At 47.7% G+C, this 24,096-nt stretch overlaps 1 protein-coding gene across 1 annotated transcript; it reads right to left on the bottom strand.

Moving 5' to 3' along the window:
- Window positions 1-210: 210 nt before the first annotated feature.
- cass4 (Cas scaffold protein family member 4) lies at window positions 211-23,311 on the bottom strand. The gene is made up of 7 exons (XM_056437534.1): window positions 23,167-23,311; window positions 4,660-5,082; window positions 3,472-3,555; window positions 3,317-3,370; window positions 1,882-3,204; window positions 1,376-1,459; window positions 211-1,189 (listed from the first exon to the last, which is right to left on the bottom strand). The coding sequence occupies exons 1-7, from the start codon at window positions 23,167-23,169 to the stop codon at window positions 773-775; spliced, it is 2,388 nt and encodes a 795-aa protein (XP_056293509.1). The 5' UTR covers window positions 23,170-23,311; the 3' UTR covers window positions 211-772.
- Window positions 23,312-24,096: the final 785 nt, after the last annotated feature.

Below are 24,096 nucleotides of genomic sequence, written 5' to 3'. Positions count from 1 at the left end.
CGAAATGATGAAAATGGGAGACATAAGAGCATTAAATGAACACTGGCTATTTTCAAAGAATCAATTATTTGACACAAGCTGAACCTGGGGCTTTCGGGAACCATTTTGTCAATCAGATGACCTTAAAAGTACTTACTGTGACAGAGGACACTGTAAAAAGTAAATTCTCTGTTCATTTTCGTCTGGTTCGAATAGAAAAAATAAGAGGAGTTTCAGTTTTTAACTTTAATATCAATACAAATCCACCATGTGTTTGGGAATGCATAACACATTTTTTTTAAAGAATATTTACATCGATATTCATGAAAAGTAGTATCAAACTACTACTCTGGAGATTATACCTCTTACATAATAACGTAATAGAATACATAAAGCAAATAATATTCAGAAAATACAAAAATGTTGAAAATCATATCAAACAAATGATGTTATACTTTACATATTTTGATTGCATTTAAAAATGGGCTTGTGTACAGGATCCTAAATGTGCAATTAATGTTGGACCTTCACTGTGGTGAAGTCTTCAATACTGGTACAAAATACAGCTCCATATTTCAATTGTTCTGCTCGCCCCAGCAACATTTTCAAACAATATAAACATTTTAACCAGTACCTCAATTCATTATGAGAACAAACATTCAGCATAAGTCATGTTTTCACTGTTAAAGCTTGAACATAGTTCAATATGGCATGAATGCAAAAGGAAACTGATGATGAGTAAACCGATGTCTTTTGCCGTACAAATGAATCAACGTGCTTGAAAGGTGCGTGCTCACAGGTCAAGCGATATCCGAAAGTGCTGTGCTCTTTGGGCCAGTTCCTTTGCAAACTCTTGAGCCTCGTGCAGAGATTGCTTGTCCGGGTAGTGCAGCGCCGCCTTCTTGGTGGCCACGGCCAGCTGCTTCAGGAGAGCACACAGGTGGTTGCTCTTGCACAGGAGGCTCTGGGAGGACTCTCCCCGCTGGGCCTCCCTGTACAGGGTGTTCACCAGCCTCTGGCCCACCATGATCACCAGCTTACTTTGCGAGATGAACTTCTCCGGCGGCTGGCCGTCCCGAAGGCTGCCCACAAATCCATTGATGGCCTTCTGGAGAGCGCCAAAGTAAAGCCGGCAGTGCTCCGACATGGAGGCCGGTCGCTGCTCCTCTGGGCCGCTGCCGGACTCGGAGGAGTGACACTTGTCATCAGCCTACGCAGCGGAGACATGGAACAAAGAGCCTCACGTTATGTCTTCCGGACCACAATGTTGTCTTTGACTACGAGGAAAGTCTTACATCTTGGAGATCGATATAATAATGAAATTGTGATGACATTGTTGATAACATCATGCTCATGAGGTAGGAACATATCCCTTTTGTTAGTAGAAGGTACTCACCTGTGTCTTGATAGAGACTGGTGTGACGTTTTCTTTTAATTCCTTCTTCACTTCCTTCTGCTGTTTTTCAAAGTCATTCTTCGTCTGAGAAAAGTCCAAATGAAATTAATTAGTGTGAAAGTTACATTACCAAATAATCTTTGGGTTTGACATGGTTGAATGGCCATCATTAAGTTACCATAGTAACTTATATTATGTGATGACTCAGGGCCTGATTAGATAACTCAAAGTGCATCGCACTGCAGTTTTGTTACCTGATTTCTTTTGCAGTTTGCTGCGTCTTTTTTAATCGTTATTGTTTACAGGAAACCAAGCGCTAATGTTAGCTTAACGCAATTCATGAACTGTACAGTTTAAATGACTTGCGGAAAAGACGTGAGGCGCTCAGAAACACAACAGCAGCAAGCAAGACACTTTAATCTCATTGAAAACAATTCCCAAAAACCTCACCGGGCTGCAAAAACATTTCTTTCCGATCAGGGTCTCAGAAGATAAGGAGCTCGTACCTGTAGCTCTACGTAGTCGTTATCATCCTCCACTAAGTTCCCTCCTTGTTCGCGTCCATCGGGACCTTTCTTCGTCTCTGGCTGACCGATGGTGTTGAGGGGCTCCGGAGCTTTCTGTGGGGCTCTGAACAGAAGCTTGCCATTGGCATTGATGATGGACACCAGGCGCTTGACGTCCTCCGGAACGGTCCGCGCCACCATGACGAAGCGGTCCAGTTGGTCCGGGGTCTGGACATGCCCAGAGTCCTGGCAGAGTGTGTTGAGGGGCCACCTAGCCATGTTCAGAGCACTCACTGTTTGTTGTAGGATCACACCCGAGTCTTCTACGATGGACAGCTGTTTAAAGAGCCTCGACTGAAGGTTGGCATCGGTCAAATGACGAGCGTTGCCCTTAACGTCCAGCGCGAAGCTCAGAAAGCACGTCAGACGACAAGCGATCCCCTCCGCTGCTTCTTTGATCTCCGTCAGGTGTTTCTCCAGATGTTCTCTGCTCCTCCAGTGACTGCTGACAAACTCCATGAGACGGGGGACGGCGCTGCAAACGGAGTCCCGCAGGTCCAGAAGTCTGCAGCAGGCCTCGTCCTGGCTGAGCGTCACCTCTCGCAGCGGCTCGGGAGAGGACGAGCTCAGGGCCAGAGAGTCGCAGGAGCTGCTGGAGGAGCTACTGGAGGAGCTTGAGGCGGTGCTGATCCGTTGACTGTCGGCTGCAGAGAGACGCAGGGTTCTACCTCGCTCGTTGTCCTCCTGCGCGAGCGACTCCCCGTTTACAGGAAGTTCACGGAGTGTCGCGCAGGTCAGGAAGTTCCTCATTCGCTGCAGACGCACCCTTGCAAGTTCATGTGCATTGCTTGAGTCACCCCTGCACTCTAGGGGTATATGATCACCGGGGGGATCACTGATAACTCGACTGAGGGGATCCTCCTGGGGTGGAACCGCATATACCAACTCCTCTGTAAGCCTCTGAGTTGGGAGCTTGTCGTAAATCGGGACCCTTGGCAGCACTTTGGGTGGACTCGAGATGCCAGGCGAGTTGGGGTTTGGTATATCATAGAGAGAGGGAGATGGACTGCCTCTTTGAATGGGCCAAGCACGTGCTGGAAAAGTGTCATAGAGTTGCCCGCAAATGGATTTGGAGGGGTCATAGTGGCCTTGGGGTGGACTTTGCTTTTCAGGACCCACTGGCACATCATAGATCCACTCAGGCTTGCACGGGCTGGGAAGGGTGTTGTATCCACCCGTCATTTTCTGTTGGGCTTCTGTGGCCGAGGGAACAGGGATGTCATAGTTTGGGTCTTGAGGCAAAGACGGTGGAACGGCATACACCTGCGCACAAGAACAAAGTTGTCAGAAAGGGCCGTTAGACTGCATGATTAAAAAATTGAGCACATCATAGGTACGTTGCTTCGTTAATCCCTTCTAAAGGTTTGAAACTTACGTAAGAGTCCCCTGGACTGCTGCACTGTGGCACATGTTTTTGAGTTGTTGACATCTGCAAATGGCACATCATAATAGCAGTAAAGAGTCAGCTCATCTTTAAACAGCCGCGACAGGTTTGATGCATTTTGTCGGTGTCTAGTTCCAAGAACTCACAGTGAAAAGGGAAGCTCGTCTCGCCTGGCTCGGGACATCATAAACCTCCCCAGATGGACGGGACGCCATGCTGAAGAAGGAAGGCTGCAGGCGAGACAGAGGGGCTGTAACATCGGGGTCGACTAGTAACACCAGCTTTGCTTTGATCAAAGCTGCTTCTACCTCATTGACCTCTGCATCGCCACATTTATGGGTACAGTGTTCGCTCTGAAGCCTGTTGGGAGTGCTGTAGAGAACCCCATGATGCATGCACTTTGCCAATTAACGAAGCCCCTATAATAGAAACCATGCTGCTAATTGAATATCAGGTGGCTACCACAGAAGGGAACAGGACTCCCCTGGAGCAGGAAAGGAAATCGTGAACATGTGGGTTTATTTCTCCCCACCCTTCTGCTGCACATTCACCCGTATAGACACTTCTGTCTTTCTGGGGTCCCTGGTGGCAAGAGCTGCTGTTTGCATTTAAAAGTGTCTGAAGTCGATGTCTGTTGGTCTTTTATGGGCCCATAAAGACTCCGGTGCTGCATGCCTGTCCCATAGAGAGGCCCCTAGTCCCCATCTGTAAGCTCTTTTGCCAGCAGGGGTTTCACAGCATTGCATTTCTGCAACAGTCTACCTCTCTAATCATGAGGGTGAAAACTTCCCAAGGAAAAAGGTACAACTTTGACCCCAGTAAACAAGACAGGCTTCTGGCCTTCACAGACCGGGGGTGTTTTGTTTCTGTGATTAACAATCACATCAATATATTTTTCCAAACTGTTTGGTCATGAATACATTAACACCGAGCGAGAACATTTCACGGTGCGGGGTACATTTTTCTAAACTTTTGCACAGCAAAGAAAGTCATCAACCAATCACGTTGTTAAGTTACGCATATATCTATGAGGATTTAAAAACGATAACTTGGAGGCTCTGTATTCAACAAAGAAGGTACATTTTATGACTCTATCCAGTATATAATGTATAAAGGCCTTACCAACTATGGATTTGGTGTGTGTTTCCTTTGACAAGAGGAGTAATTAAGTTTGCAGTCATGGTTTGGACAATGGTGCCTTTAAGTTGTTGATTTGTAATCCTCATATATATCAAAACGGTTGGCAGAAATATATTTATTTGTGAATTATTCAAATAAAAAAGCCCACCCCCAGTGTTCAACATAACTTGTACTTGTATAAAAACAATTGTTACCTTGAATCCCTCCAGTCCGTCTGTGCTGTGCCTATGTGCTGCCGGGACCGCCACTTTTGAAGGTGTTAAAGGAGTGCTCGGGACCTTGTAGATCATATCCATGCGTTCATAAGCTGGGCTGCTGCAGGATCGGGGTACACTTGGGATCTGGTATATATTTTGCGTGTTGTCATCAGTTGCAGCATCCGTTGATTTGGGTTTTTCTACGTCATGGCGCAATGAGCCCGCAGTGGTTGTAGTTTGTGGTAAAAGCTGCAGTCGGTTTGCCGGGGCCAGACCATGGCGTCCATAGAGAAAACACATCCACCATCCGCTGGTGCCGGCCACGTTTTGATCCATCACTGTGACGATGTCCCCTTTTCTGAAAGCCAGCTCATCCGCACACTCCGCGGTGTTGTCATACAGAGCCTTCGCAAGTTTGTTCTAAAATCAAGAACAAAGAGAATGGAAATTAGGATTTGGAGTTAAAATGGCAGATAGTGTGCAGCACATTTTAAACTAGAATGGGCACTCGGTAGAGCACATACCTTCGCATATTACAAGATTGGGCATTGAATTATGAACATGTTGGCATTAGTTGTATGCCAATTGGATACAAATTGACCGTGCTATGGTAAAAAGAAGATTTGGACCTTTCCATGACCGTGACCTTGAACTATGACCCGATCGATCCCAAAATCTAATCAAATGGTCCCCGGATAATAACCAATCATCCCACCAAATTTCATGCGATTCGGTTTAAAACTTTTTTTGTTATGCGAGGAACACGCATACAAATAAATAAATAAATAAATACACGGCGATCAAAACATAACCTTCCGCATTTTCAATGCGAAGGTAATGACAAAAGTAAGATTCTTGACACAAAGACTAAGTTTCTATATTGTAATTTGCATGGCATTAATACACATTGAAAAGTTGTTACTTAAAAGTTGAAACAGAATGTAGTGCATTTATTTTGCTGCTGTAGGCCTCTGACAACATTTCCTCTTGCAAAATGTTGCTACAAGTTGCATCATCAGTTGCCATCCGATTCATAAGAAGAAGAAAAAGAAAAAAGGATTTTTCTTTCTTTTTTTAAATGAATAATTAACACATAGTTGTGAGTCTTTACCTTATTGTTAAATGGATTGTTAAACAATAACATATACGTAGACTTAAGCTTTTGGTTTCAACATGACATCTTCCTTGACTGTATTTTCACTTCCTATTTGTGCTTTCTGCATCGAGATAAATGATATAACAGTTCCTTCTTCCTCTCGCTGGCTTGCAAGCATTCTATCTCAAAGACAGTGACTTACTCTACATATTTTGAATCAGAACTATAGTGCATCCTATTGTGACAAACCCTCGTGCACGCTGTTGTGAAGGACCCTAGTGTACACTCTTACTGTATGAAGGACCCTAGTACACGCTTTTATGAAGGACCCTAGTGTACGCTCTTACTGTATGAAGGACCCTAAGTGCACGCTTTTATGAAGGACCCTAGTGCATGCTTTTGTGACAGAACCTAGTGCACGCTGTTGTGAAGGAGCCTAGTGCACGCTGTTGTGAATGAGCCAAGTGCACGCTGTTGTGAAGGAGCCTAGTGCACGCTGTTGTGAATGAGCCAAGTGCACGCTGTTGTGAAGGAGCCTAGTGCACGCTGTTGTGAAGGAGCCTAGTGCACGCTGTTGTGAATGAGCCAAGTGCACGCTGTTGTGAATGAGCCAAGTGCACGCTGTTGTGAATGAGCCAAGTGCACGCTGTTGTGAAGGAGCCTAGTGCACGCTGTTGTGAAGGAGCCTAGTGCACGCTGTTGTGAATGAGCCAAGTGCACGCTGTTGTGAAGGAGCCTAGTGCACGCTTTTGTGAATGAGCCAAGTGCACGCTGTTGTGAAGGAGCCAAGTGCACGCTGTTGTGAAGGAGCCTAGTGCACGCTGTTGTGAATGAGCCTAGTGCACGCTGTTGTGAAGGAGCCTAGTGCACGCTGTTGTGAATGAGCCAAGTGCACGCTGTTGTGAAGGAGCCTAGTGCACGCTGTTGTGAAGGAGCCTAGTGCACGCTGTTGTGAAGGAGCCTAGTGCACGCTGTTGTGAAGGAGCCTAGTGCACGCTGTTGTGAAGGAGCCTAGTGCACGCTGTTGTGAAGGAGCCTAGTGCACGCTGTTGTGAAGGAGCCTAGTGCACGCTGTTGTGAAGGAGCCTAGTGCACGCTGTTGTGAAGGAGCCTAGTGCACGCTGTTGTGAAGGAGCCTAGTGCACGCTGTTGTGAAGGAGCCTAGTGCACGCTGTTGTGAAGGAGCCTAGTGCACGCTGTTGTGAAGGAGCCTAGTGCACGCTGTTGTGAAGGAGCCAAGTGCACGCTGTTGTGAAGGAGCCTAGTGCACGCTGTTGTGAAGGAGCCTAGTGCACGCTGTTGTGAAGGAGCCTAGTGCACGCTGTTGTGAAGGAGCCTAGTGCACGCTGTTGTGAAGGAGCCTAGTGCACGCTGTTGTGAAGGAGCCTAGTGCACGCTGTTGTGAAGGAGCCTAGTGCACGCTGTTGTGAAGGAGCCAAGTGCACGCTGTTGTGAAGGAGCCTAGTGCACGCTGTTGTGAAGGAGCCTAGTGCACGCTGTTGTGAAGGAGCCTAGTGCACGCTGTTGTGAAGGAGCCAGTGCACGCTGTTGTGAAGGAGCCTAGTGCACGCTGTTGTGAAGGAGCCTAGTGCACGCTGTTGTGAAGGAGCCTAGTGCACGCTGTTGTGAAGGAGCCTAGTGCACGCTGTTGTGAAGGAGCCTAGTGCACGCTGTTGTGAAGGAGCCTAGTGCACGCTGTTGTGAAGGAGCCTAGTGCACGCTGTTGTGAAGGAGCCTAGTGCACGCTGTTGTGAAGGAGCCTAGTGCACGCTGTTGTGAAGGAGCCTAGTGCACGCTGTTGTGAAGGAGCCTAGTGCACGCTGTTGTGAAGGAGCCAAGTGCACGCTGTTGTGAAGGAGCCTAGTGCACGCTGTTGTGAAGGAGCCTAGTGCACGCTGTTGTGAAGGAGCCTAGTGCACGCTGTTGTGAAGGAGCCTAGTGCACGCTGTTGTGAAGGAGCCTAGTGCACGCTGTTGTGAAGGAGCCAAGTGCACGCTGTTGTGAAGGAGCCTAGTGCACGCTGTTGTGAAGGAGCCTAGTGCACGCTGTTGTGAAGGAGCCAAGTGCACGCTGTTGTGAAGGAGCCTAGTGCACACTGTTGTGAAGAACCTAGTGCACGCTGTTGTGAAGGAGCCTAGTGCACGCTGTTGTGAAGGAGCCTAGTGCACGCTGTTGTGAAGGAGCCTAGTGCACGCTGTTGTGAAGGAGCCAAGTGCACGCTGTTGTGAAGGAGCCTAGTGCACGCTGTTGTGAAGGAGCCTGCACGCTGTTGTGAAGGAGCCTAGTGCACGCTGTTGTGAAGGAGCCTAGTGCACGCTGTTGTGAAGGAGCCTAGTGCACGCTGTTGTGAAGGAGCCTAGTGCACGCTGTTGTGAAGGAGCCTAGTGCACGCTGTTGTGAAGGAGCCGAGTGCACACTGTTGTGAAGGAGCCTAGTGCACGCTGTTGTGAAGGAGCCTAGTGCACGCTGTTGTGAAGGAGCCTAGTGCACGCTGTTGTGAAGGAGCCTAGTGCACGCTGTTGTGAAGGAGCCTAGTGCGCTGTTGTGAAGGAGCCTAGTGCACGCTGTTGTGAAGGAGCCTAGTGCACGCTGTTGTGAAGGAGCCTAGTGCACGCTGTTGTGAAGGAGCCTAGTGCACGCTGTTGTGAAGGAGCCTAGTGCACGCTGTTGTGAAGGAGCCTAGTGCACGCTGTTGTGAAGGAGCCTAGTGCACGCTGTTGTGAAGGAGCCTAGTGCACGCTGTTGTGAAGGAGCCTAGTGCACACTGTTGTGAAGGAGCCTAGTGCACGCTGTTGTGAAGGAGCCTAGTGCACTGTTGTGAAGGAGCCTAGTGCACGCTGTTGTGAAGGAGCCTAGTGCACGCTGTTGTGAAGGAGCCTAGTGCACGCTGTTGTGAAGGAGCCTAGTGCACGCTGTTGTGAAGGAGCCTAGTGCACGCTGTTGTGAAGGAGCCTAGTGCACGCTGTTGTGAAGGAGCCAAGTGCACGCTGTTGTGAAGGAGCCTAGTGCACACTGTTGTGAAGGAGCCAAGTGCACGCTGTTGTGAAGGAGCCTAGTGCACGCTGTTGTGAAGGAGCCTAGTGCACGCTGTTGTGAAGGAGCCTAGTGCACGCTGTTGTGAAGGAGCCTAGTGCACGCTGTTGTGAAGGAGCCTAGTGCACGCTGTTGTGAAGGAGCCTAGTGCACGCTGTTGTGAAGGAGCCTAGTGCACGCTGTTGTGAAGGAGCCTAGTGCACGCTGTTGTGAAGGAGCCTAGTGCACGCTGTTGTGAAGGAGCCAAGTGCACGCTGTTGTGAAGGAGCCTAGTGCACGCTGTTGTGAAGGAGCCAAGTGCACGCTGTTGTGAAGGAGCCAAGTGCACGCTGTTGTGAAGGAGCCTAGTGCACGCTGTTGTGAAGGAGCCTAGTGCACGCTGTTGTGAAGGAGCCTAGTGCACGCTGTTGTGAAGGAGCCTAGTGCACGCTGTTGTGAAGGAGCCTAGTGCACGCTGTTGTGAAGGAGCCTAGTGCACGCTGTTGTGAAGGAGCCTAGTGCACGCTGTTGTGAAGGAGCCTAGTGCACGCTGTTGTGAAGGAGCCAGTGCACGCTGTTGTGAAGGAGCCAGTGCACGCTGTTGTGAAGGAGCCTAGTGCACGCTGTTGTGAAGGAGCCAAGTGCACGCTGTTGTGAAGGAGCCAGTGCACGCTGTTGTGAAGGAGCCTAGTGCATGCTGTTGTGAAGGAGCCTAGTGCACGCTGTTGTGAAGGAGCCTAGTGCACGCTGTTGTGAAGGAGCCTAGTGCACGCTGTTGTGAAGGAGCCTAGTGCACGCTGTTGTGAAGGAGCCTAGTGCGCTGTTGTGAAGGAGCCAGTGCACGCTGTTGTGAAGGAGCCTAGTGCACGCTGTTGTGAAGGAGCCAAGTGCACGCTGTTGTGAAGGAGCCAGTGCACGCTGTTGTGAAGGAGCCTAGTGCTGCCCGCTGTTGTGAAGGAACCTAGTGCACGCTGTTGTGATGGAGCCTAGTGCACGCTGTTGTGAAGGAGCCTAGTGCACGCTGTTGTGAAGGAGCCTAGTGCACGCTGTTGTGAAGGAGCCTAGTGCACGCTGTTGTGAAGGAGCCTAGTGCACGCTGTTGTGAAGGAGCCTAGTGCACGCTGTTGTGAAGGAGCCTAGTGCACGCTGTTGTGAAGGAGCCTAGTGCACGCTGTTGTGAAGGAGCCTAGTGCACGCTGTTGTGAAGGAGCCTAGTGCACGCTGTTGTGAAGGAGCCTAGTGCACGCTGTTGTGAAGGAGCCTAGTGCACGCTGTTGTGAAGGAGCCTAGTGCACGCTGTTGTGAAGGAGCCGCACGCTGTTGTGAAGGACCCTAGTGCACGCTGTTGTGAAGGAGCCTAGTGCACGCTGTTGTGAAGGAGCCTAGTGCACGCTGTTGTGAAGGAGCCTAGTGCACGCTGTTGTGAAGGAGCTTAGTGCACGCTGTTGTGAAGGAGCCTAGTGCACGCTGTTGTGAAGGAGCCTAGTGCACACTGTTGTGAAGGAGCCTAGTGCACGCTGTTGTGAAGGAGCCTAGTGCGCTGTTGTGAAGGAGCCTAGTGCACGCTGTTGTGAAGGAGCCTAGTGCACGCTGTTGTGAAGGAGCCTAGTGCACGCTGTTGTGAAGGAGCCTAGTGCACGCTGTTGTGAAGGAGCCTAGTGCACGCTGTTGTGAAGGCCTAGTGCACTGTTGTGAAGGAGCCTAGTGCACACTGTTGTGAAGGAGCCTAGTGCACGCTGTTGTGAAGGAGCCTAGTGCACACTGTTGTGAAGGAGCCTAGTGCACGCTGTTGTGAAGGAGCCTAGTGCACACTGTTGTGAAGGAGCCTAGTGCACGCTGTTGTGAAGGAGCCTAGTGCACGCTGTTGTGAAGGAGCCTAGTGCACGCTGTTGTGAAGGAGCCTAGTGCACGCTGTTGTGAAGGAGCCTAGTGGCCACTGTTGTGAAGGAGCCTAGTGCACGCTGTTGTGAAGGAGCCAAGTGCACACTGTTGTGAAGGAGCCTAGTGCACGCTGTTGTGAAGGAGCCTAGTGCACGCTGTTGTGAAGGAGCCTAGTGCACGCTGTTGTGAAGGAGCCTAGTGCACGCTGTTGTGAAGGAGCCTAGTGCACGCTGTTGTGAAGGAGCCAAGTGCACGCTGTTGTGAAGGAGCCTAGTGCACACTGTTGTGAAGGAGCCAGTGCACGCTGTTGTGAAGGAGCCTAGTGCACGCTGTTGTGAAGGAGCCTAGTGCACGCTGTTGTGAAGGAGCCTAGTGCACGCTGTTGTGAAGGAGCCTAGTGCACGCTGTTGTGAAGGAGCCAGTGCACGCTGTTGTGAAGGAGACAAGTGCATGCTGGTGTGAAGGAGCCTAGTGCACGCTGGTGTGAAGGAGCCAAGTGCACGCTGTTGTGAAGGAGCCAGTGCGCTGTTGTGAAGGAGCCTAGTGCACGCTGTTGTGAAGGAGCCTAGTGCACGCTGTTGTGAAGGAGCCTAGTGCACGCTGTTGTGAAGGAGCCTAGTGCACGCTGTTGTGAAGGAGCCAAGTGCACGCTGTTGTGAAGGAGCCAAGTGCACGCTGTTGTGAAGGAGCCTAGTGCACGCTGTTGTGAAGGAGCCTAGTGCACGCTGTTGTGAAGGAGCCAAGTGCACGCTGTTGTGAAGGAGCCTAGTGCGCTGTTGTGAAGGAGCCAGTGCACGCTGTTGTGAAGGAGCCTAGTGCACGCTGTTGTGAAGGAGCCTAGTGCACGCTGTTGTGAAGGAGCCTAGTGCACGCTGTTGTGAAGGAGCCTAGTGCACACTGTTGTGAAGGAGCCTAGTGCACGCTGTTGTGAAGGAGCCAAGTGCACACTGTTGTGAATGAGCCAAGTGCACGCTGTTGTGAAGGAGCCTAGTGCACGCTGTTGTGAAGGAGCCTAGTGCACGCTGTTGTGAAGGAGCCTAGTGCACGCTGTTGTGAAGGAGCCTAGTGCACGCTGTTGTGAAGGAGCCTAGTGCACGCTGTTGTGAAGGAGCCTAGTGCACGCTGTTGTGAAGGAGCCTAGTGCACGCTGTTGTGAAGGAGCCTAGTGCACGCTGTTGTGAAGGAGCCTAGTGCACGCTGTTGTGAAGGAGCCTAGTGCACGCTGTTGTGAAGGAGCCTAGTGCACGCTGTTGTGAAGGAGCCTAGTGCACGCTGTTGTGAAGGAGCCTAGTGCACGCTGTTGTGAAGGAGCCTAGTGCACGCTGTTGTGAAGGAGCCTAGTGCACGCTGTTGTGAAGGAGCCTAGTGCACGCTGTTGTGAAGGAGCCTAGTGCACGCTGTTGTGAAGGAGCCTAGTGCACGCTGTTGTGAAGGAGCCTAGTGCACACTGTTGTGAAGGAGCCTAGTGCACGCTGTTGTGAAGGAGCCTAGTGCACGCTGTTGTGAAGGAGCCTAGTGCACGCTGTTGTGAAGGAGCCAAGTGCACGCTGTTGTGAAGGAGCCAGTGCACGCTGTTGTGAAGGAGCCTAGTGCACGCTGTTGTGAAGGAGCTGTTGTGAAGGAGCCTAGTGCACGCTGTTGTGAAGGAGCCTAGTGCACGCTGTTGTGAAGGAGCCAAGTGCACGCTGTTGTGAAGGAGCCAAGTGCACGCTGTTGTGAAGGAGCCTAGTGCACACTGTTGTGAAGGAGCCAAGTGCACACTGTTGTGAAGGAGCCTAGTGCACGCTGTTGTGAAGGAGCCTAGTGCACGCTGTTGTGAAGGAGCCTTGTGCACGCTGTTGTGAAGGAGCCAAGTGCACGCTGTTGTGAAGGAGCCTAGTGCACGCTGTTGTGAAGGAGCCAAGTGCACACTGTTGTGAAGGAGCCTAGTGCACGCTGTTGTGAAGGAGCCTAGTGCACGCTGTTGTGAAGGAGCCTAGTGCACGCTGTTGTGAAGGAGCCTAGTGCACGCTGTTGTGAAGGAGCCTAGTGCACGCTGTTGTGAAGGAGCCAAGTGCACGCTGTTGTGAAGGAGCCAAGTGCACGCTGTTGTGAAGGAGCCTAGTGCACGCTGTTGTGAAGGAGCCTAGTGCACGCTGTTGTGAAGGAGCCAAGTGCACGCTGTTGTGAAGGAGCCTAGTGCATGCTTTTGTGACAGAACCTAGTGCACGCTGTTGTGAAGGAGCCTAGTGCACGCTGTTGTGAAGGAGCCTAGTGCACGCTGTTGTGAAGGAGCCTATTGCACGCTGTTGTGAAGGAGCCAAGTGCACGCTGTTGTGAAGGAGCCAAGTGCACGCTGTTGTGAAGGAGCCTAGTGCACGCTGTTGTGAAGGAGCCAAGTGCACGCTGTTGTGAAGGAGCCTAGTGCATGCTGTTGTGAAGGAGCCTAGTGCATGCTTTTGTGACAGAACCTAGTGCACGCTGTTGTGAAGGAGCCTAGTGCACGCTGTTGTGAAGGAGCCTAGTGCACGCTGTTGTGAAGGAGCCTAGTGCACGCAGTTGTGAAGGAGCCAAGTGCACGCTGTTGTGAAGGAGCCTAGTGCACGCTGTTGTGAAGGAGCCAAGTGCACACTGTTGTGAAGGAGCCAAGTGCACGCTGTTGTGAAGGAGCCTAGTGCACGCTTTTGTGACAGAACCTAGTGCACGCTGTTGTGAAGGAGCCTAGTGCACGCTGTTGTGAAGGAGCCTAGTGCACGCTGTTGTGAAGGAGTCTAGTGCACACTGTTGTGAAGGAGCCTAGTGCACGCTGTTGTGAAGGAGCCTAGTGCACGCTGTTGTGAAGGAGCCTAGTGCACGCTGTTGTGAAGGAGCCTAGTGCACGCTGTTGTGAATGAGCCAAGTGCACGCTGTTGTGAAGGAGCCCAGTGCACACTGTTGTGAAGGAGCCTAGTGCACGCTGTTGTGAAGGAGCCTAGTGCACGCTGTTGTGAAGGAGCCTAGTGCACGCTGTTGTGAAGGAGCCTAGTGCACGCTGTTGTGAAGGAGCCTAGTGCACGCTGTTGTGAAGGAGCCGAGTGCACACTGTTGTGAAGGAGCCTAGTGCACGCTGTTGTGAAGGAGCCTAGTGCACGCTGTTGTGAAGGTGGCTAGTACATGCTGGTGTGAAGGAGCCTAGTGCAGCTGTTGTGAAGGAGCCTAGTGCACGCTGTTGTGAAGGAGCCTAGTGCACGCTGTTGTGAAGGAGCCTAGTGCACGCTGTTGTGAAGGAGCCTAGTGCACGCTGTTGTGAAGGAGCCTAGTGCACGCTGTTGTGAAGGAGCCTAGTGCACGCTGTTGTGAAGGAGCCTAGTGCATGCTGTTGTGAAGGAGCCTAGTGCACACTGTTGTGAAGGAGCCTAGTGCACACTGTTGTGAAGGAGCTTAGTGCACGCTGTTGTGAAGGAGCTTAGTGCACGCTGTTGTGAAGGAGCCTAGTGCACACTGTTGTGAAGGAGCCTAGTGCACACTGTTGTGAAGGAGCCTAGTGCACGCTGTTGTGAAGGAGCCTAGTGCACACTGTTGTGAAGGAGCCTAGTGCACACTGTTGTGAAGGAGCCTAGTGCACGCTGTTGTGAAGGAGCCTAGTGCACGCTGTTGTGAAGGAGCCAAGTGCACGCTGTTGTGAAGGAGCCAAGTGCACGCTGTTGTGAAGGAGCCTAGTGCATGCTTTTGTGACAGAACCTAGTGCACGCTGTTGTGAAGGAGCCTAGTGCACACTGTTGTGAAGGAGCCTAGTGCACACTGTTGTGAAGGAGCCTAGTGCACGCTGTTGTGAAGGAGCCAAGTGCACGCTGTTGTGAAGGAGCCTAGTGCACGCTGTTGTGAAGGAGCCTATAGTGCACGCTGTTGTGAAGGAGCCTAGTGCACGCTGTTGTGAAGGAGCCTAGTGCACACTGTTGTGAAGGAGCCTATCAACCAGAACCACTTAAAAAGTCCAATTCTCTTTCCAGGCCACCCTGTTTCAAGAGCTCCAGTGCAAACACACTGTCTTCACTATCAATATTAATGCTCTTGGACAGTTTAATTTATTAGTGTCATCATCGTGCCAATGTTATCTTTTTTGTGTGTTTCTTTTTGTGCACGCTGTCAGTATGAGAAACCAGCTAGTAATGATGAAATGAAGCTACGAGAAGCTTGTGGTTTGACTGCGGAACCACCCACTGAAATAACCGATGTTCACACTTATCTCCTCAATGCATCTCTTAAATTCCCACGGGAAACCATATATGTTAAGATTAATGTGAACCAACTGTGCTGTTGGTGGGACAGGATGTCGCACTTTCACATTTTGCTAAATCCTCCTGAGTTCCAGTAAGATCACAAAAAGGTGACAAAGAGGTGCAACCTCACAGTTTGCCAACAGCCTGATGTAGGATTCAATCTGCAATAAAGATATATATGTACCGTAATCAAACTGAAATGATGACTGTCAGTGAGAAGATGTTGTGATTCATAAATAACAGCACTGGTCTCATCCCTGCTAAACCAATTACTCTGAAACCACATCTCAATAAATAGATCGAAGCTTCGCTTTGTGTGTTAATTCTGTAGCAGCCTGCCGTCACTTGCAAATGATTTAATATAAATGTATACTGCACTATCAAAACACATCCCCAATTAGGAATTTATTGGGCGGAAGGAGAAGCTTTTTATACAGATACAGCATGAATCACTCACACAATTAATCATAGACCAAGGCGGATTGATTTACTGCCGTTCCCGCTTCATCCACATTTTTATGTTGTTTCAAAAGCACCTCCAGGCTGGGCAGCCTTTAATCTCTGGAGGGGATGAAGTTTTCAATTGTGTGTATGTGTGTGCGCATCTCTGTCTGTCTCGTATTATGCTGGACATTGTCAAACACGTAATCTTCTGATGTAATTTCTATTTTTTTCATTCATCTTTTGATATCTACAAAGAACAGTCGATACACAAAATACCGACATGACAATACGAGTTGAACCAACAACAGTTCACAATGATAGTTTTCTCTTGTGATCTCCGGAATTTAATGTGCGCCCGCTAAAATAGTGACGCCGCATTGGGAGGCATCAGTAGTCGTTGTTATCCGTTTTTTAGTTCAATGATTCATATCGTCACGTTTGACATCATAAAATACCTTGAATTCTGTAAATTCGTCGCTCCTCGACGATACATCCTACCCAACGACGATACAGACATCTGTGTTTCCCACAGGGTCAACTGTAATAATTAGCTGCAGACTAAATCTCTGCAAAAATAACGACATTCATCAAAAATAAAATGACACATATTGCTCAAAAGCCTCGGATTACAGATGTTATTATTTCCTTATTACTGATGGCTTAATATATCTTTAAAATTGTAGGTGTAGTGGAGCCTATTTGAACTACTTTATATACAGTTTGATAGTTTAGTAGGGGGGAATTGTTGAAGAAACCACGAACAATAACCTACATAACATAGTGAAGTAAAATATTATATTCGATTAATGCTAATTTATCCCCAGAATGGCCTCACACTGGCCCTTTAAATGTAGCAAAGTACAAACATAGAAACATTAAATGGATTGAATTGTTACATTTGAGAGTAATCAGGTCTCTCCTGATTGTATTGTCTCGTGTTATCTCTCTCTTTGTTCTTTCTCTCTCTATGTTACACTATGAACTCCAATGCTATTATATTTCAGTGTTATTGATCATCATTTTATTTATTCTGATGTGGAGGGGGAGGCCATATGTTCTATGTGTGTTTTTGTATTTTTAACACAAATTAATAAAAACAAAGTTTCAAAAGAAAAAAAAAACAGTAAAGGAGCTTCGTTATTACATCAATGCCACGAAGACAGATTCAAGGCACTATAGGAAAAAGGGTGCAGACGAACCCTCTGCAAAACAAACACACACCCCTCAGCTGATGAGTGCGTGTATGTGTGTGTGTGTGTGTCTGCTGTCATCGGCAACAAAGAGCCCATTCACCATCAGAGACCAAAGCGTTCAGCACCTGTCGGGATGCAGGCCTGTGGAGCACACTGACCGCAGCCGACCATCCCCCCCCCCCCCCCCCCCCGACCCCCAGTCAACACACACACGCACACACTCCCCAAGCCTTAGCAAACTGCCTGCCTAATCCTTTGGGTCATGCCACAGACATGCAAGTTAAACACGTGGGGTCAAATGACAGTCGCCGTACACACTGCCAAGTTTCACGCTTTTGTACTTTCGCCGTGGCATCATCAGTGTCACTATCCGAAAAAGACGGCAGCGACTGATTGGTTTGGTGATCGTCACTAAACACGCACACAATAACTTATCAACCACGACTTTCAGTCCCCTGTTGTTGCAGCGGGGCATTTAAACCACAGCCAATCGTGTGACCTGATTATCAGTCACAGACTTTTTTATTGGTTACTCGTCCAAATCAGATGTTAACCCATTGAATCCAGGTCCCTCGGTCCCCGGTCCTGGTGGCGTGTTTACGGCCCTGTTTGTGTGTCCTGCATGTTGATCACCGAGTACAGTAACAAAGTCAGATTCAGCTGTGACTCTTTTGGATTCCTGCACACGCCTGCTTGTGCGGATCAGCCCTCTGACAGCTGGCCCTCAGCACTTTAAACTTCACAGCTGCCTCTGCCTCTCCCGTGTCTCTTCGCTTCATCCTGTTCACAAATTAACGTCGGCCCATCGGACACAACAAAGGAAATGCTTTGAAAAGTTTCTCAGCCAAAATGAAGATACTTCAATCAAACGCTGGATGTGGGAGTGGATTGTTTTGCATTTTTTCTAAACTTGCAGTTATATGATGTCAAACTTGTACTTTGGGCTGCAGATTATTATCGTTTAATTTGTCGATTGTCGTTTCAATTGATTGATTTGTAGTCTAGTCCAAAATATAAAAAAGAAAGCAGTAAAACATATCCATCACAACTTTACAGACACCCAAGGTAACGTCATCACATCATTTTTTTTTTGTAATTGTCAAACTACCAAAGCATATTTAAGTGAGCAAGATGACGATTTATTGCTTATGAATTCACCTTATTATTGGTGAGAGAATGACTGTCGTTTCTACTTTCATACTCAAGCTTCAAGCCATTATCGAAATTGCTTTTAAGTGACTCACTAAAACGTTGTTTGTCCTTAACGGTATCATTCATATATAATTAGGTAACTAGTCTGCAGTTATTGACGTGTATTTTTTAACCACACAAAGTAATGGTAAACCCCATTGTTGAAACGGCAATGCTGTTGGATAATTGCTAAATTTTCCCCATACAGTCAAAGAGCACTTGTAGAGATGGATTATTGAGTCAACATAATAAGTCTCAGTCCCAGATCGCTCCTTGAACAGGAACTAGCCCAGGAAGTGGTTCCCCTTGTGGAAATGACTCCCTCTTGGTTCACACTGACCCTTTACCCCTGGGCACGACCCCGGGGGTCAGGTCAGCACCTCATCCATTATACATTCAGACACACGCCGGGCCCAGAGCAACAACACCGACGGCGGCGGTGAACAAATCTGCCACTCACGACTTCAGGTCCCCTAAAATCAAACCAAATAAATGTTTCCCTCGACAGAGCTGCGGAAGCAGGGTGTTCAGGATGAGGCAGAGCACATCGTTAAGATTATCCCTTTGCATGAATTTGGACAGGAAGTCATCCTGTAAATATGACATATTAAACATTCCCACAGTATCTTAGATAAAGAGAAAGGGGTGGGTGGGGGGGAGGGACTGGGACAGAAGACAGGGAAAAAACACAGAGAGAGATTTGGTATCTCCCTAAATTATTTCCTGACATGCTGGGAATTTGTTCAAAGGTCGATGAATTGTATCATCTTAGATGATCCTCAGATGTGCTCCATGGAAAATCACCTTGGCCAACCCTCTCCAACCCAAACAGACGGATTCCGGCTCCATGGCAGTGACATTGACATTGACTCCCTACAGCTGCCCTGGCATTTCCTGATGGGAACTGGTGAGAACTATGTCAAAACATCATAAACCAAAGCACTCACACAAACCTTGAACCCTTGAGTGGACATTTCACATAGACAGCTAATCTTCTTATTACAATATGAGAGTCACCACAACAGTAATTCAATTAGACTTAATGTTTTTTACTTTTATTTTTTTCAAGATAAAATAAATGTAAATGAGCAAAATGCACAATTTGGTAAAAAGGATTGTGTGGCTTTTTGCAGCCACGATACCTGCACAGATAAGACTAAATTAAACCCAACTGTGTAATTCTCTTGAATTTCGTAAAATCCTGATATTTGGCGGAAAATGTGTATCTATGCAAATGAGCCTCATTGCGAAAACAATCCATTCAGAAAGATCAGCTGACAGCCGCACACAGTTACAGCGAAATGATTAGCGTCCTCGGAGAAGTGATAGCAACTGAAGCACACAGGCAGATATATTAAATCCCAAATGCGTTTTCTCTTCATCCCGTTTAAATACCTTGCTGATCAAAATGACTATCGGCACTATCAGCAGCCGCAATCCATTCCTCAGGAATTCGCTTGTCAGCGTTAGTTAACAGTGGTTGCGGTTAGCTAACGCTCATAAACTGACATTTTAACAATGCAATAGTCAGTGAAATTAATGAATGCCTCTTTGCTACTAATGCTATTGTTAATCTACATTTAAAATGTGAGAGATAACCATTTTAACAATTTAGTGGCAAACAAATAATTGAATGAACAAATCAAGCCTATGAGCCATAGTTGAAAGCTAGTGTAAAAGCTAGAAAGTGGAACTAAGATCTTAGATTATATTTTTACGTGTGAACAGATACCAGTTGTGCCAGTACGAATAATTTAATGAATTAATTTGTTTTATAACATTGACTATTACACTACTGAACTAGAATGGGCGAGAATGGAAATTAGGATTTGGAGTTAAAATGGCAGATAGTGTGCAGCACATTTTAAACTAGAATGGGCACTCGGTAGAGCGCATACGTTCGCATATCACAAGATTGGGCATTGAATTATGAACATGTTGGCATTAGTTGCATGCCAATTGGATATAAATTGACCGTGCTATGGTAAAAAGAAGATTTTGACCTTTTCATGACCTTGACCTTTGACCCGATCGATCCCAAAATCTAATCAAATGGTCCCCGGATAATAACCAATCATCCCACCAAATTTCATGCGATTCGGTTTAATACTTTTTGTGTTGTGCGAGTAACACGCATACAAATAAATAAATGGCGATCAAAACATAACCTTCCGCATTTTCAATGCGAAGGTTATGACAATTAGGCCCCAGAGTTCACAAGAAGGGATTATGAACACACATGTAATCACTTTCAACCAACAGCTGAGGAGATTACTGAGAATACTGGTTCAGCCATTTGAAGGTTTTTAGAGATTCAATGTTGGATTCTGGCTGCCAGACAACATGTTTAAATTAAAACAAAAGCCTCCTCTTGTTAAACTGAATCCTACAACGAACAGACTTAAAATAAATGCTGTCGTGAGCAGTTTGGTGCAACAGTGGATTGACGGACTTGGCAATGTGAGGAGCCGCCGATAACAGCTCGTTGCTCCGCGGCAGGAACTTATCTCGCTGCTCACACTCGGGTTTTATTTATACTCGCACTTCCTCAGTCTCGTCCTCTGCTTCGTGTCACAGTGGATACATTCACTGCGAGGTCACTTTGAAGCTTTATTTGTAGCTGTTGCATTGACACATTTACAGGGAACAGGAGCATGTTGGGTGAATGAGATTTTGGACTCATGGTGAGAGTAAGCGGTGGTGTGTTGCAGTTCTGTTCTCCCTGCACACACACCGACAGTTTCCTTACCTGTTGTGGATTTAACGGTGCTACATTAAACATTGGATGACGACTACCTTTGAGCCTATTCACTGCTTTTAACTTTGTGTGTGACAGTCAGACTTGCAGTCATTTTAAAAGGATCCCTTTTTTAAAAGGTAGCATGTTTAATTTGTGACCACCAAAGGTGCAGTGGAGCAACGTTTTATACCTGCAAATAAAAATGCAGGTTTCAGAATGTAAAAAAAAATGCACATTAGACTTTTCAAACTGCGAATCCTTAGCCCTGGGGTTGACCGTGGGATAACAGCTCCCTTAGGCTACATCCACACTAATATTATTACCATCTCCGTCCACACGGGCGCTTCAGCACACACGGTCACCTCTATAAACGCATATGAACATTCACGTACACTGGCAGTGTGAAAATACTGCGGAGGAAGAACGGCAATGATGAAAAGAGGGACCAGATATTTATTTGCTTGGACCTGAGTCATGTGCTGAATGAGGGAAGGACACGTCGTGACTGCTAAAACCCAATCAAGTCGGGAACGCAGGCGTCTACGTCATTGTTTTCCAAAATTCAAAGTTCAAGCCCATCCAGATCAGGATGTAACCCTGGAGTTTTCAAACGCCTTCGTTTTAGGTGCTCTAAAACGCCGGCATAGTGCGGACACTCTGTAAACGTAACAAAAAATATGCTTTTAAAATAGAAACGTAGTGGTGGGGACAGGCCGTATACCCAGGCTAACACATCACTTGGCATAGAGTTAATTCCAGTGTGAAAAGCAACAATGACCGTGTTTACATGCATTCGAATAACTGGCTTAGTCGGACTGAAATCGAATTATCCGTTTCATGTAAACACCTTTGTTCGACTATGTGCGGTCCGACTACGATCCGATTAACACCCCTGGATAACTCGATCCGATCCGGTTGATAATTCGACTACCGCGGCATGTAACGGTGAATTGGATTAGGAACTGGACTTTGCGTCTTTGCGCATGCTTGAGATCCCGCCGCCCTCCTCCCCCCTCCCTCCCATGTCGGGACCCGGCAGTCGAAAGAGTCGAAAGAGACGATAATGTCACTATTAACATCATGCAAGAATAGTCGAGGGATGTAGCTTCGCCTTGCTCTCTGTTCGCCATCTTTCTCGAAATGTTGATGTTGTTGGTTGTTGTTGTTGTTGGTAGTGGTGAAGAGGTCGAGCGGAAATGGCTGTATCACCACGAGTTGTAATGAAAACAGCGCCACCTATGGTATCGGATATGACATGCTTTCGGCCACTGATTCGAATTACTCACTGCCATGTATATTGGGATAACAGCAGATCCCCCAAAAGATAGCATAGTCCGACTAAAGCAAGATTCGAATTATACCATCATGTAAACGCACTGAGTGACTTCAACAATGTAGTTTTAGGCTAATCGAGTAATTGGTTTCGCTTGTTATAAAACTTACGTGAACAATTTTAGGTACGTCAGTTACTTAAGGAAAGTAAGGTAAAGTAAGTCCACGCTGACTTGTCGTCACACATGACACAGACAGCGGTCTCCTGGGTGAAAGTCTGTGTTTGTTTTAATACTGGAGAGCCTATAGCCGAGTTGGCATACGACAGGATGAAACGAAGGCGGGCCCTCACGTCTGCAGTAGATTAATAATCCTCAGCAGTTAAAAACATGGACAGTTGCTGGATAACATACAGGACGGATGGAGAATTAAACTTCCTCTGCGGCGACGTGAAGAGGATGCTGCCGCTTCTCCATGTCGGCCTCCTGCTGCGTGCAAAAGCCCTCATGACTGTCTACTGACTCCTGCTCTCAGATGATAGAAACAGACAGCCACACAGCGCACGAGGACTCCCAAAACAGCTCTGAATGAACTAAAGACAGAAATAAACTCCAATACGAAATCAATGTATAGGACGGAAATAAGTTTGCTTAAACTGACTGTTAGTCATCAACCAAACCAGCCGGTTGTTGTTGCTTTTTCTTCTTCAAAGAAGTGATGAATAAGATGAGCTCAGTTGCATATTTGCTTTGCATTGGAAAATGTCAGGATGATGTATATCCTTTCCCTCCACTGTGAGCCTCAGATAAGACTTGAGTATGCGTTGCTATTAATCATGTTCATGCTTTAAAAAAAAATGTTCCACTCATTTGAACTCCAAATCCAAAAAACAAGATACCAATTGGTTCACTAGTTCTACCTTTTGGATAGTTTAGTTTTAAATGTCTTTTTTATGTTTTTTTAACTAAAAAATAGGAACCCAACCACTTGAATGCTGAGAGCTGAGACACATTTTATGATTCAGAAATCATCTTGGAGGTGAAGCGGAGCTTATTGAGGACCGCAGAGAGCAACAATGAAGAGATGAAACATCTGCTCAAATATGTGAGGGAGTTTCTCCTGAGCAGCTGGAGCTGATAATGTCATTCCTCAAGGCCTGTGTGCTAATGAGGCTCACAAAGCCCCCCCCCCCCTCCCCCAGCCTGAAGCGTGGAGCGGGTCAGAGGGGCCGTGTGTAGAAATAGGTGGTAGCTGACACCGCAAATTAAATTGCAATCCAAGCAGGTGGTCTTTTGGGGGCAAGCGACAGCACGCGCACACACACGCACGCATAACTAACAAACCATCGCGGTGTGCTGTCAAAAGTGTTAAACTATTCAAATAAATAAACACGAGTTGTCACAATAACACCGGGACGGTGTCGGATGCAGCACTCACCATGTTTGTGAGCCGGGTTGCGTTCGGCGGCCCGCGCACGGAGAAGAGCTGAGAGTTTATTCACTGGCCCGTCTCACTCACGCATGAGTGTGTGCGCGCGCGTGCGTGAAAGCTCCTCGTCGGTGCCTCTCAAGCATATTGTTTAAGCTGTCAGTGAAGAGCCACGGTGTTTTACACCCATGGGCGGGGTCACCGAGGTCCGCGTCATCGACGGAGCTGCAGTGCCCGCAGCCCCATTGGCCGGAGCCCCCTCCCCTACAACTGCCCCACCCCACCACTGATGGTTTGTTTTTGTCGTGCCACTCTGCGCGCCCCCCCAACCACCATCTTCCAGAAAAAGCAGAAGTGCATCACTGCCTGCTAGTTTACTTTTCTCAGTAACTGAGGGAATTTGTGTCCTTTTATTGTGCTTCCTCTTTTCTAATAATTCACAGACATTCCTCCATATGCAGGACCTTTTTATATGACAGGGTTAAATGTTTTGGGTGTTTGTGAGGAGGAGGGGGGGAAGTCTGTTTGAAGCAGAAATTCTTCATGGCTTTACTCGGCGTTGTCCAGAAGACAGTCTGAGAGAGTCCGGGTTGGGGGATGGAGCGGAGTGATGGGGCAGTGACCTTTTAAATCTGTGGGCGCAGGCTGGAGCTTAGAGGGATTTCTTCATCTGCTTTTTTTTCTTCTTCTTTCCGTAACTTTTTATGAGGATGTCAATAAACACAACACCGTGTTTTAGAATGAATAATGTGTCGTCAGCAAAAATACTGATCCAACATTTCAAGTTCAGACAGCATCTAGGTTAATGAATCAAGACTTACAGAAACCAAAACCACCATAAGTACATGTGCATCTACAATGACTGTGTGTGCGTGAGAGACGTATCATCACTCATTCGTGCTCCCTGCAGGTTGCTCGCTTTTTGCAGCAACAACTGTG

This window comes from Pseudoliparis swirei, chromosome 18, assembly GCF_029220125.1.
Source record: "Pseudoliparis swirei isolate HS2019 ecotype Mariana Trench chromosome 18, NWPU_hadal_v1, whole genome shotgun sequence".
NCBI lineage: Eukaryota > Metazoa > Chordata > Actinopteri > Perciformes > Liparidae > Pseudoliparis > Pseudoliparis swirei.
This window is presented reverse-complemented; position numbering and strand designations above follow the sequence as displayed.

What these genes read in the sequence shown, in the direction of transcription:
- cass4 (XM_056437534.1), bottom strand. An exon ending in ACGGACTGGAGGGATTCAAG is followed by an intron (nt 3,556 to 4,659) that starts GTAACAATTGTT and finishes TCTCGCCTGCAG; the next exon opens with CCTTCCTTCTTCAGCATGGC. An exon ending in GACGAGCTTCCCTTTTCACT is followed by an intron (nt 3,371 to 3,471) that starts GTGAGTTCTTGG and finishes TGCCATTTGCAG; the next exon opens with ATGTCAACAACTCAAAAACA.